Below are 11967 nucleotides of genomic sequence, written 5' to 3'. Positions count from 1 at the left end.
ATTCTATGTTACCTTCTGTGTTCTCATACACAAATCTTCTGTTATGTTGCTTCCCATATTGTTCATTTTGATCTTCCCCTTTCATATTAAATGCTCGATTGTTTTTCCGCTCGATATCTAGAACTACTTGAGGGTGTTAAGAGAAACCACATGTCGATTGCCAAAGAAAGGTACAGAGAAGGGAAGCCATTGTCAGAGTTGGAGAAGGAGAAGGGGAGTCAACCCAGTGAGTGAGGGTGAAAGGGCAGGGGCATTAAAGTAATTTCACTATCCAAAGGGCATTTGGGTATATTTCAAATTTAAATTAGTTAAATGGGGGTATAGGTATTCAGGCAATTTTATCTATCACTTAAAAAAGAATTTTTAGCTGTGGGTAACTTGTAATTTTGATAGTAGGTGCCGTGTAAAAACTCAAGGAACTAAAGCTTGATGCATATGAACCAAACACAAATGTCAGAATTCAGAGACCATCTCGGGGGAGAAGCTTAAAATCATTAGCTAGAAAATATGGTACCTAGACCAAGATACAAGTTTAATGCATCAATGCGGGGAAGGACATCTTCCTTGTCATTTTCTGAATGGCTGTGGTCGTTCGCCCTGAATCAGCCCCTAATGGAGCCATGAATATGATATTCTAGAACAGTAAGGGTTATGGCTAACCCTTGATTCAACAATACCTGTAAAGGTTATGCAAGGTACGTAGTCTGACCATGCATGGTACTGCTTTTAGAGGCATAACAATCAGATGTTGAAATGAATAAACTCAGAGGAAGTTAAGTTTTTTGGATAATTTCTTGTTGGGACCTGTTGGCAAGTTTAGAGGAACTGCTGTGTTATGGAATGTTAATGTGTATATTTCACTATTTTCTGCCACTCCTGACATTCTTAGTGTGCTTATTCATGTTAATTCTTTTGATGTGAAGTTCATATGGGCATTTATATATGGCCACCCTTAGGTAGAGTATATGATACATGTTTGGAATGATTTGATACAACTTTGAACCATTGAAAGTACCACCTAGCTAGATTGTTCTTGGCGATTTTAGTTATATATTGTGTGATGAGGTCAAGATAGGAGGGATACTTGGACCACAAGCCCATATGGGTAGTTTTAGGAATGCCATGATAGTTGTAATTTGCATGAAATCTAGTGCTCTAGACCAAAATTCTCTTGGTCCAATTAGGGATAAAGGACTAGTCACATCAAAGAGTGCCTTGATAGAGCATTTTCCAATAGTGAACTACTTATCTGTTTGGAGGCATCTATGGGTATAGATACCCTATGGTGGGATTTGGTCATACCTTGGCCGAGATTACATTCCTATCCTCTAGGAAAACTACAACACTAATACTAACAGAAAGGAGGGATCTCTTAGAAAGGGGTCACTTCATCACTTGCAACAATGGGGAGCGCTTGGGATTAGGATTAGTTTCTAGTTGATATAGCGGTTATGCACTAATAGGCTGATAGATTCATTAGAGCAGGGAGAGCTTCATAGCCTCTCCCCTCCCACCGATGAATCCACTTTCTTGATAGTTGGAGGGGTTAGATTCCATTGTGAGCTGAAATGGGAGGACCACCCTAACTTGAAGTCCTAGATACAAATTGGTTGTGAGGCATCCAGTTATGGGTTAGCCCTTTACCAACTCCAACAAAAAATTAGAAACTGTTATGGTTCCTTAAAATGTTGGAGCAAAACACTTTTCAAGTTGCCTCCTAGAAAATCACCAAACTTCAAAGTGATAACAGGTGTGTCAACAGAAACCATCCTTGGACCAGACTATTGAAGAGGATATGAACCTTAAGAGATAGTTGGAATCCTCCTTTGTTACTGAGGAGCCCTATATTTTGATAGCCTTCCAACTCGGTTTTACCAAAGACAATGGAAAACAATTCGCTAGGACCTCATACAAGGTGTATCGCATTTCTTCTCTAGGGGATATGTGCTTAGGAGTTCCAATAAAATTATCCTGTTCCTCATCCACAAGAGATCAAATCCTCAAGAAGACTCTCATATTAGGCCCATTAGCTTGTGTATTGTCCCATATAAGATAATTGCTTAGTGTTTGGTTAACAGGTTAAAACCTATCTTAAGGTTCATGATTAATTTGACACATGGTGCATTTGTCCCAAGGAGAGCCATATCGGATGATACAGAACTTTTAAAACCTTCCGATGTTTTCATGAACTTCTAAAACCCACGCAGAACTACAGCACCCGAAGCTGTTCTCGCTTCATCTTCTTCGGTTCTGCACTTCTGCTTCGTTTTCTTCTCTTGAATTGGCTATTCCAAAACTTTTAGAAGCATGGTTACTAGAATCGCCACTGGAACCAGCGTCGAGAGCAAACCCTTTTTCTCTTTCCATCCATGTTCTTCCGTTTTTTCCCGCTTGAGAGAATCACATCGATCTCTCAGGCTCTTAGCGCTCGGAAGAGAACAAATGATTTTTCATTGCTTAGAAGGTGGAATAAGCTCATCGAACCCCTTTCTACCTCCCTCTGCTCGTCTGCAACTCTTTGCTGTCTTTTCTCCTCAACCATCGATGACTGGACAGACTGATTGAATAAAAAATCGTCCGACATGTCGACTGATGTTGACATGTTGGTGGTGTTGCCGGCCACCAACACGGCGACACCAGTCGACATGTCGGACCGTGATCAAGACACAAGTGAAAGAAATCAAGACATGAATGAAGGACAAACCAAATGGCATGAGTAGAACCAAGGCAAGTGGATTTGATACTTGAAAAACATGTGAAAAATTGAAGAACGTAGAAGGAAAATCAAACTCCAACTATGAAGATAAGAATCAGCGCCAGTTCACCCTTTTATGTCTCGGCTTTGGAGGGGGTGAAAGGTGCGTCCATCTATGAAGATAAGAAAGTGTTATATTATTATTATTGGTGGGGAGGGGGGGGGGTTGGAATATTTTTTGTTGGCTCATTTTATTGTCTCAGACTTTATCATGGGAAGTAGAAAAGGGAGAGGTCCTCTCTATTTTGTATTTATTGATGCTAGTTTGGTATAAAATTAGGCTAGTTTGGTTCCGAAGGTTTTATATGTATTTTTATTCTTATAGTAACACTAAGGCTTTATTATATGGTTTCATGAAAGGAAAATCTAACCAATATAGTTCATGAAATGTTGTGATTTTTTAAACCAAAGAGATACTTCAGAATTGTAGTATAGTAACATGCATTAATTATAGTGATCTTGAGTGTCATAGGAAAGGGCAGCCATGTTTTTGTTACATCTATCTACTAACTATCATTTAAAGTCTTAAATATCTTTAAATCAACAAGTCCTTGATTAGATCTTGTTGGTTTGGGATTCTATAATGGAGGGTTCAAGGATCCACAACATAATAATAGCAAAGATGGAATCTTACCTAGATTTTCGAACACTGAATTCATAGCGGAAATAACGGATCAAATCCGTTGAAACAAATGGAGACCTACATAGTCTTTGACTTCTTCTTCTTCACCAAATGATTCTCAATCTCGAGGAAGGAGAATACTAATCGACAACCCAAGTATTACTTGTGGATCTAAGGTTCAATAGAGAGATCGAATCAAGAGGGAATAAGAGAGCTACACAAGCTTCTACGTTTTTCTTAGAGAGCCATAAATGAATCCAACAATCACTATTACCCCTCTTTACTCCCTTTTAACCACATATTTATGAAATAACTAAATTGGTTTTGGGCATAAACCATTATTCCCAACATATCCCACTTGCACAAGGGCAACCATCATTCTCTTTATCATTGTGTCCTAGACACGAGCATATATATCCTAGATATATATCTCTCTTGATCTCATCACTATGTATCCCACATACATGAACCACTTGTATGTCCAAAAATCGTACTAGTAAATGGGTTGTGCAACCGGTGATATATTTGCACTCCGGAGCCCAAATTACAAACCCTCACAAAGGCCATAATGGCAACATCACCCAAAAACACAATAGAAGTAAACATCAGTAACATTGTTCTAGGTTTATTCAAACTCACCAGACAAAAAGTATCTCAATCCCTCTAAGAGCATCTTCTTATCCTTAAAATGTTTGCTACTGTAACTAATACAATTGGGGCTAGCAAACACTTTTAGGGTATAGTTGCCCCAAATCACCACTTCACTTGGGATTGACTCCTTCCCAATAATCCCCCTTTAAATCAAATCAATTGCGACCATATGTAACATCCAAAGTAGCCACATTAACCCCTTGTTTCACTAAGGACACTAATGGACTGTAAAAGTCTAGGACTCACACAATGAGAGGAGAAGGGATTCATCCTCTCATCTCCCAATGGACGCTAAGAACACTTAGTATGATGTACGTGCTATGGTGGAGCACTCTATATACAATAGAATGTATGTCTCTCCTAACACCATATCAGTCTTAGTCTAATCGCACTACTTGTGCCTAACCCGAGCTTCTTTATTGTCGCTATCTTAGTGCCACATAAAGTACTCGGACCTATCTTCTATAGGCTACGTGAATGGTGGGAATATTTATGTTGATTCTCTTCACCACAAAGAATCTCATATTGATTCCAAAATCAAGGTGATAACTCGATTATGAATCGACTTACACAAAGTCATTCACAATTCGTCTCCTCCACTCACCTATAAAAGTGCTAGAGGCAAATGCTCGTGTGATTGAGCCATTCTCATGCCTATTGACATATCAAGTTTTATACTAGAACAACACAGCCAACAGGAAAGTGGGAAACAAGACTGAATATAACTCATATTAGTCAAAATAAGAAAGTTTTAGTATATGTATATATCACAACCTACGCAAGCCCAATGACTTATCATGAGAAACAAAAACATCATTGGCTATAGGTTTAGTAAGAGGGTTAGCTGTCATCTGACTAGTAGATATGTCCTTAGTACAACTTTCTTTCTTGTTACAATGTTTCTAACATAACGATATCTCACTTGAAATATTGACAAAATATCACCGAAACTGGGCGAAATTTTAGTGTGTCATTACCTAGCAACACAAAACATGGGGTGAAAGCCAAAAGCCTTAGATTTTAGTGAAAGTTTTGTAATTTTGCCAAATTTCGCTAATTTCACCGAATTTTGGTGTGATTTAAAATTTTTTGTTGAAATCTCCAAAATTCCAGTGAAATTCAAAGGAATTATACCATATAGGGGTTATCGCTATGGATATGGATATGGTGAAGCGTACAGTGGTTCATTTGCTGATTGTAATAGCATATCGACATGAGATGGATCAGGTGCATCATTTGTGACTTTCATCTTTGGATATCTATTAGGACTAGCACAACTAGTTATGCCAGCGATGGGCTATATGGATAACTTTATTCGTTCCATATCATGGTATGCTTACGTCTAGTATTTAGAGTACTCCTCGTTGATCAAGGGGATGGATCCAACCCTACTCATACTTGTATATTGAATTCTACTTGTTGTATGTTTTGTTGCATTTTAATGAAAATCTTAGTTTGCCTTGTATAATATTCATATTTATATTAGTTAAAATTCATGTTTCAGAATTCCAGTTTTGCTCGCTTACAATGGAGCATGTGCCGATCAAGAACGAAATGGAAAGGGATGCTAGTCGGCTCGCTGAAGTTGTAGGCCCCAAATTCCTCCTTAGGCTATGTTTTAAGTAGAAATATCACTCCCAATATGTTTATTGGCCTCAAATTATGCTAAACATAAAAACCAGCCTAGAATGACCCCAAATACCACCTTTAACTTTGGGGGGGGGGGAGGGAGGGCCAAAAATTCCACCAAAGCATTCCTGAACTTTTGCAAAATTTTGCTGAAATTTTGGGTTTCATCAAAGTTTTGGCAAAATTCGGTAGGTTGCCTAGAAGTGATGTAAAGGGCAACACTTCATTTGAAGGTGAAGTCAAATGCAGTGCCAAAAGAAGTGGTTCAGAAACAACCTGAGGTGGGCTGGTTTAAGCTTAACATAGATGGATTGGCCTTCGAATATCCTAAGCATGTAGGTGTTTGGGGGAGGGGTCTGATTCAAGACTCTAGTGGCACAGTGTTGTCCTCTTTCCGATGGTATTTGGGTGTCAAAATAAGCTTATACGCTGAAAATTTGGGCTTGATGAAAGGGTTGGTTGCTGCTTGGTCCCTTGGTATTAAGAAGCCATGGACAGAAACCAATTCTTTGTCAATGGTGCTGGCAACTAAAGATTTTCGAATTCCTTGTTGTGCATTGCAGGTATGGTATGGTCTGACAGCATATGTAGAGTGTATTGTTTGGAGGATTACCCACTATTACAAGGAGGCTAACCCAATTGCTGACTTTCTTGCAAAATCAGTGGCAAAGGATCAGACTTCTTCCTCTTTAGGAAAAAGACCTGAACATGTCAAAAAGGAGATGTGATGGGATGCTCTAGTGCATCCAAGATTCAGATTTTGGGTACATGGCTTGGATACTTTCTATCTGTTTTCTATGTTAATTTGTTTGGAACCCATGAATTTTGGTGTATGTGGGCCAACTATTTTTGTAGGGATAAGTGTTATGGTTCTTGTATGTATGTGTCTGAATCTTTAATTCTATTTCCTAATAAAATTCTGGTCCTTTATTCAACAAATTCATGGTTTATCCACTATATGCAAGTTGTATTGCCATTTTTTGCCCTTGCTTCCTGTTTGGAAATAATGCAGATCATCTGGGTTCTAGGACTTTGATTGGGTCATGCATGATTGATTTCATTTTGTGTGGTCTTGTCATCTACTGTCTGTTGACAAAAGGCATTTTCTTAGGGTTACAAAGGTGTGTGTCATTGCTATGCTTGTGGATACAGTAGAGCTCTTTGACCAAAGTTTAATTTGCACGTGCAAAATTTTTCTAAGCCACCCCCTTCCCAAAGGAAAATAGAAAGGGTAATTTTCATTTGGACCCCAAGATTTGACTCAAGTCATTCTCAACCCAAAAGAAATGACAAGTTATCATTTTTAAGACCAAAATACTCTTAATCCATTGTTGATTCCAATAAAAAAGACAGATTTTTGTTATAATTGTAATTTTATTTTATTTTACAATTTCAATATTACAAAGTTAAACTACATTGTTACATTAACAATAATTCTTGAAACTTCTGATTTCCATAATCTTACATTGATACCGAATGCAAGCGGTGGGCTCCGTGTACCAACCATATTGTCATCCGGTAATCTCGCTAATGCAATTACTCTAGAGTCTAGATGATCTTGAATTTGATTGAACTACAAGCATATGGAATTTGCTTTGCGACAACAACTAAATCGAAACTTCATAAGCACGGCTATGATCATAATTGTTGAATCATGCTCACTTGTGTCCTTGCAACTCGCATTGAGGGGAATTTCAATTATCATATTAGCTGTGCCAACATAAGATGGATTAGGGTTTAAAAGATCTTTCAATATGACATGATGGGGGTCAATGTGTATCCAATCCTTGTCCATACGTCTATTTAGAAAAGAAATGACAAAAGTATTGGATTGCATCAAAGTGTGTCGGCCATCACAAGCTAATATGGCATGATATATATGATCGGTACAGCTCAATACAGTAGAAAGTATAGTGGCTACACTAATATGTGTAGTTCCTATTAGTAACTTGAGGCCAATGTCAGTTTCAGTAGTGTTGTAATGTGCCTTTGCCCATCCGGGATCTAGTTTAACTCGGAAAGTTGATCAATGTGTAGTTTCCTAGATTTGGCATTGTTGTTTCTCCACTTCCCAAAAGATTTCACCTGAACCAAAATACGACAAATTCATACTCTCAAGTTCGAAACCCCTTTGCAAAACATTTCATCTTAAATTTCATCGTATGATTCAATTAAAACTAATGTGAGGTCCTTTAATTGGGGCAACCACTCTAAGTACCCCCATCATGTCTTCTTTCAGATCTGTGAAACACAAATCCAAGAAAGTGAGTTTTGGTGGGAAATTATTGTGGTGAGGTAGCTTTTGCATACTTCCACGAATGTATAGATCATAGAGATAAACATGTTTTGAGAATGAATCTCGAGAGTCGGTCTCTCAAAATTTTCGGATGATGATCCCCGAGAGCAATAAACATTTCAAGGCCCCCATCTATGCTACTACCGCTTATTTAAAAAGAATAATGATAACAACAAAATTATCAGAAAAAAAATATGCTACTACAACTTAATGGATAACCTAAACATAGGAAATTTACAAATACCTCCTTTATGATCCTGAAATGAAGAGTAAAATAGGTTACCAGAAAATAATGGAAAGGAAAAGGAAAAAATATTTTTAATTAAAAAGGTTAAGTTAAACTTCAAATCATGTACTTAAAATCAAAGCTTATGTTGGTTAGTTTCAATTTTCATTTCACAGCTAAAAATTGTTGAAATAAACTGAAATGGCATGCCTCGCATTCAAGTCTAATGCCAAAATGTAATAATTAAAAAAAGAAAAAGAAAAAATCCGTATCTTTTTACTAATGGAAAATGAAAAGAAACAAAGACAATGACCAAGAGAAAAACATAATAACCATGACATATGTAGTAGCATAAGAGATCAACTTAGATTATCAAGTACCCCCCCCCTCTTCAACCCAGTGCTGTTGAGAGAGTATTTGGGGATCAAATATTGATGCTAGTACAAAACAAATTTCGATTAAACAAAAGGAACTGCATGATCTAGTTCAAAAGACATTTTAAATAGGTTCAGAACCACAAATCCATGCATTACTTTATTTAAAATACAGTACCATTTGACAACACAAGTTTATTTCCAGCTAGTGCATGGTCTATGGTCATTTCCATGACCATGGATTCCTCTCCATGAGTCCCTTCTTTGACGTCCTCACGTCTGCACATTAAAGCAATACATCACATTCTAATGTTTATTAAGTTGATATTTAAGATGTTTGTCAAAAAAAGGAAATTGATATTTAAGAGGAGAGAGAGAGATTTCAAAACTCACCAACTCTGATATGCAAGGGAACTCACCTTCAAAATGAAATTCGTCGGATGGAAGGTATATGTTTGATCTTTTCCCAATCATCCCCACCTTCTTCAGTCCTCTCAACAAACTCTTTTGGCATGCGCAACTTGAGTTCCTGTAGTGTTGTAATGTCCTTTAGCCCATCCGGGATACATTTCAACTCCTCAAGATAAACAAGTATTAGTGTCCTTAGATTAGGCATTGCTCCTTTCTCCACTTTCCAATACTCTAGCGAACCGAAAACGAGAGATCCAAACTCTCAAGTTCTGAAACCCCCATGTAGAACATTTCATCTCAACTCCATCGTATGCTGCAAATAGGTTGAGTTCCTTCAATCGGGGCAACCTCTCAAGGACCACCATCATGTCTTCTTTCAGATTTGTCACCTCTAAACACAAGGAAGTAAGATTCGGTGGGAAGTCATTGTGGTCAGGTAGCTTCTGCATCCTTCCTCTAATTCGGAGGCCGTAGAGGTACACATGTTTTGAAAATGAAGGGAGAGAGATTTCAGAGACAGTGTATAACCGTAGGATCTCAAGACGCATCAATTTGAGTAAGGCCGCAGACAATTTCAGATTCAATTCTTCAGATTGTTCAAACACCCTCATCATTAGAATCCTAAGGCCAATCAACATTCCAAGGCCATCCACTAACCATTTGTCTAGTCCCAAGCACAATGTTTGGAGATCATATAGATAGCAGATGCTTCTTTTATGATGAGGACGCCGACAAATTCCGAAAGCATCCTTACCAATGGGATCATTAAATCCAGGTGCTAACCTTGCATCTGATTGACACATCAGATGCCTTAACTTATGTAAATTTGATATTTCAGTGGGAATAGATTCAATGCGGTATGCATCGGTGAGATCAAGAGTTTGTAGGTTAGACAAGTTGCCAACCCAACATGGAAGAATTCTCAAATGCCTTCCACGTACTCTCAAGTATTTTAGAAGAAATAGCTTCCCTATTTCCTTGGGTAACTCTTCAATGTCTGGAGCAAGCTCTAGATCCAACACATTAAGTAGTTTGAATTGTCCATAAAGAGATGATTGGGACATTGCAGTGAAGCAGAGTAATGAGTGGAGACGATTTGGAGAACTCATAGAAGAAGAGGAACCGTGAGAACCATCCTCAGCCATATTTTCTTCATCACTCCTTATGTCATGGATATATACATGACGATAACAATTCAAAGCCTTGTCAGGAGTAAAGATGGTAAGAAACATCCCTTTCTTGGCTTCCGATGTTGCCAAGCTCAAGAGGACGTCATGAATGATGAATGATTTAGGTTCTCCATTTGATTCCCACTTGGAAACTTGGATTAGGTTTCTCTGCATCAACTCCTCAAGGTATTCTTTTCCCAAATCTTCCATTCTTGAATTCCCCAATAATCCCTCTGCAGTCCATAGTTGAATTAATCTATACCTCTCAATCTCAGTATTTTCTGGGAAAACCCCAAAATAAAGAAAGCAACGCTTTAAGTGAAAAGGTAATTCAATGTAACTTAAACTCAAAACCTTGTCACAATTTCCCTCTTTTAGATGCCAGTGCACACGATCAAGCACTTTCTTCCATTCAGCAAAGTTTATTTTTTGCCTTCTTTCTGACAAGAGGCCTGCCAATACAAGAATGGCAAGAGGCAACCCATCACATTTCCTAACGAGTTTTGCTGCCATAAGTCTTGCTTCGTCATCTTCCGGACAGAATAACTTCGTCCAGAAGAGATTTAAACTATTCTGCTTGTCCAAGAATTTTTTCTTGTATGGAATAGCATTCGGGTTGGCATGCCTGGCTACACCTTCAATTTGAGTTGCCAACAACAATCTCCGTTGTTGGCCATGGCAGGGAATAGGGAAGGAGTGTAATAGACAATCCCAATCTTCTTTCCTCCAAACATCATCCAATACAATGAGATACCTCTTCTTATTCTTGAGAATTTCTGAAAGCTTTTCCTCCAAATTCTTGAGTTCCATTGATGCCAATGCATTTTTTTCTTCTTCTTTGAGCTCCGGCATAACTTGTTTTATGGTTTTGCATAAAACGTTGCTCATACTATATTCCTTCGATATAACAACATAGGCTTGACAATCAAAATGCTTTCTTACCACATCATTATGGAAGATTTTATTTGCAAGAGTCGATTTCCCAATACCTCCCATCCCAGTGATTGAGACAACACCAGACAACATTTTGGGTTCTTTTTCCATTAGCAACTTCACTAGCTCCTCTTCTTCTGTTTCAAGGCCCACCACATTTATAGGCAGAAAGTTTTTTTGGGCATTCAAAGAAATTTTAGGTCGATGTGCTTGAGTAGATGATTGACTTTCCTCCAAATTCTTCTTGTTATAATTCACTAGGTCAATAATGTGGAATTTGATCTTTCCCTTGAGATCTTCAATATTCCCTCTTAGCTGATGGGCATCAATGAGAAACTTTGGAAACTTGATGATCTTGTTCATAGCATTATCACTTTGGTTTCGAGCCACTTTGTATACAAATATATCAATTATATCTCCTGCCTCGAATGACAACCCCCTAAGTCGTTTCACCCACTCTTTTTCCCACTCGCTTGTATGAAGTATTGCATTTACATCCTTCAAAAAGGCTTTCATCATGCCTAGTTGTGTGTGGAGTGCTTCTACTTTTGACTTGCCTGTTGAGAGAAAATTTTCTTCATTTATTGCTAAGATGCCTTCTTTTTTTATTGCTAAGATGCCTAGCTTCTGTAATAGAGTGATCACAGTCTCTGGCATCCCTTTCAAAGTAAGATTCTAGCCTTATTCACTGGAAAAGACAAGTAGGTAAAGTTGCATGTAAGACAATAGATAATATGTAATAAATGGGATTTTGTCCAATTAAAGTCATTGCATTCATATTCCATATTCACCTATAGTTGATTAACTGGAAAATAGTATGTGGTCACAGAGAATAGATCGAGCAATGGTGTCTTCAAATATTGTTGTTTTTATTTATTTTTTGAGAACTTGTTGAGTAAGA

The 11967-nt window shown here is 37.9% G+C and overlaps 2 protein-coding genes across 2 annotated transcripts; one reads left to right on the top strand and one right to left on the bottom strand.

The window, feature by feature from the left end:
* The first annotated feature begins 5180 nt into the window (after positions 1 to 5180).
* On the top strand, positions 5181 to 6385 carry LOC149002670 (uncharacterized). The gene is made up of 2 exons (XM_089138752.1): positions 5181 to 5255; positions 5891 to 6385. The coding sequence occupies exons 1-2, from the start codon at positions 5181 to 5183 to the stop codon at positions 6383 to 6385; spliced, it is 570 nt and encodes a 189-aa protein (XP_088994878.1).
* Positions 6386 to 8974: 2589 nt separating this feature from the next.
* LOC149002669 (putative disease resistance RPP8-like protein 4) lies at positions 8975 to 11723 on the bottom strand. The gene is given in 2 exon segments (XM_089138751.1): positions 8975 to 9226; positions 9228 to 11723. Coding segments are annotated over 2 exon segments (2748 nt in total).
* Positions 11724 to 11967: the final 244 nt, after the last annotated feature.

Source organism: Hakea prostrata, chromosome 10 (genome assembly GCF_041222555.1).
Source record: "Hakea prostrata isolate BN-2017 chromosome 10, UWA_Hpros_2, whole genome shotgun sequence".
In the NCBI taxonomy this organism is placed as follows: domain Eukaryota; kingdom Viridiplantae; phylum Streptophyta; class Magnoliopsida; order Proteales; family Proteaceae; genus Hakea; species Hakea prostrata.
The sequence above is the reverse complement of the archived record's forward strand: the minus strand, read 5'-3'. Positions and strand labels throughout refer to the sequence as shown.

Excerpts from the sequence above, each read along its gene's own strand:
- LOC149002670 (XM_089138752.1), top strand. The coding sequence starts at position 5,181 with ATGGATATGGATATGGTGAAGCGTACAGTGGTTCATTTGCTGATTGTA. Across the intron at positions 5,256-5,890 it reads ATCGACATGAGATGGATCAG|GTGAAGTCAAATGCAGTGCC; the intron begins GTGCATCATTTG and ends CTTCATTTGAAG.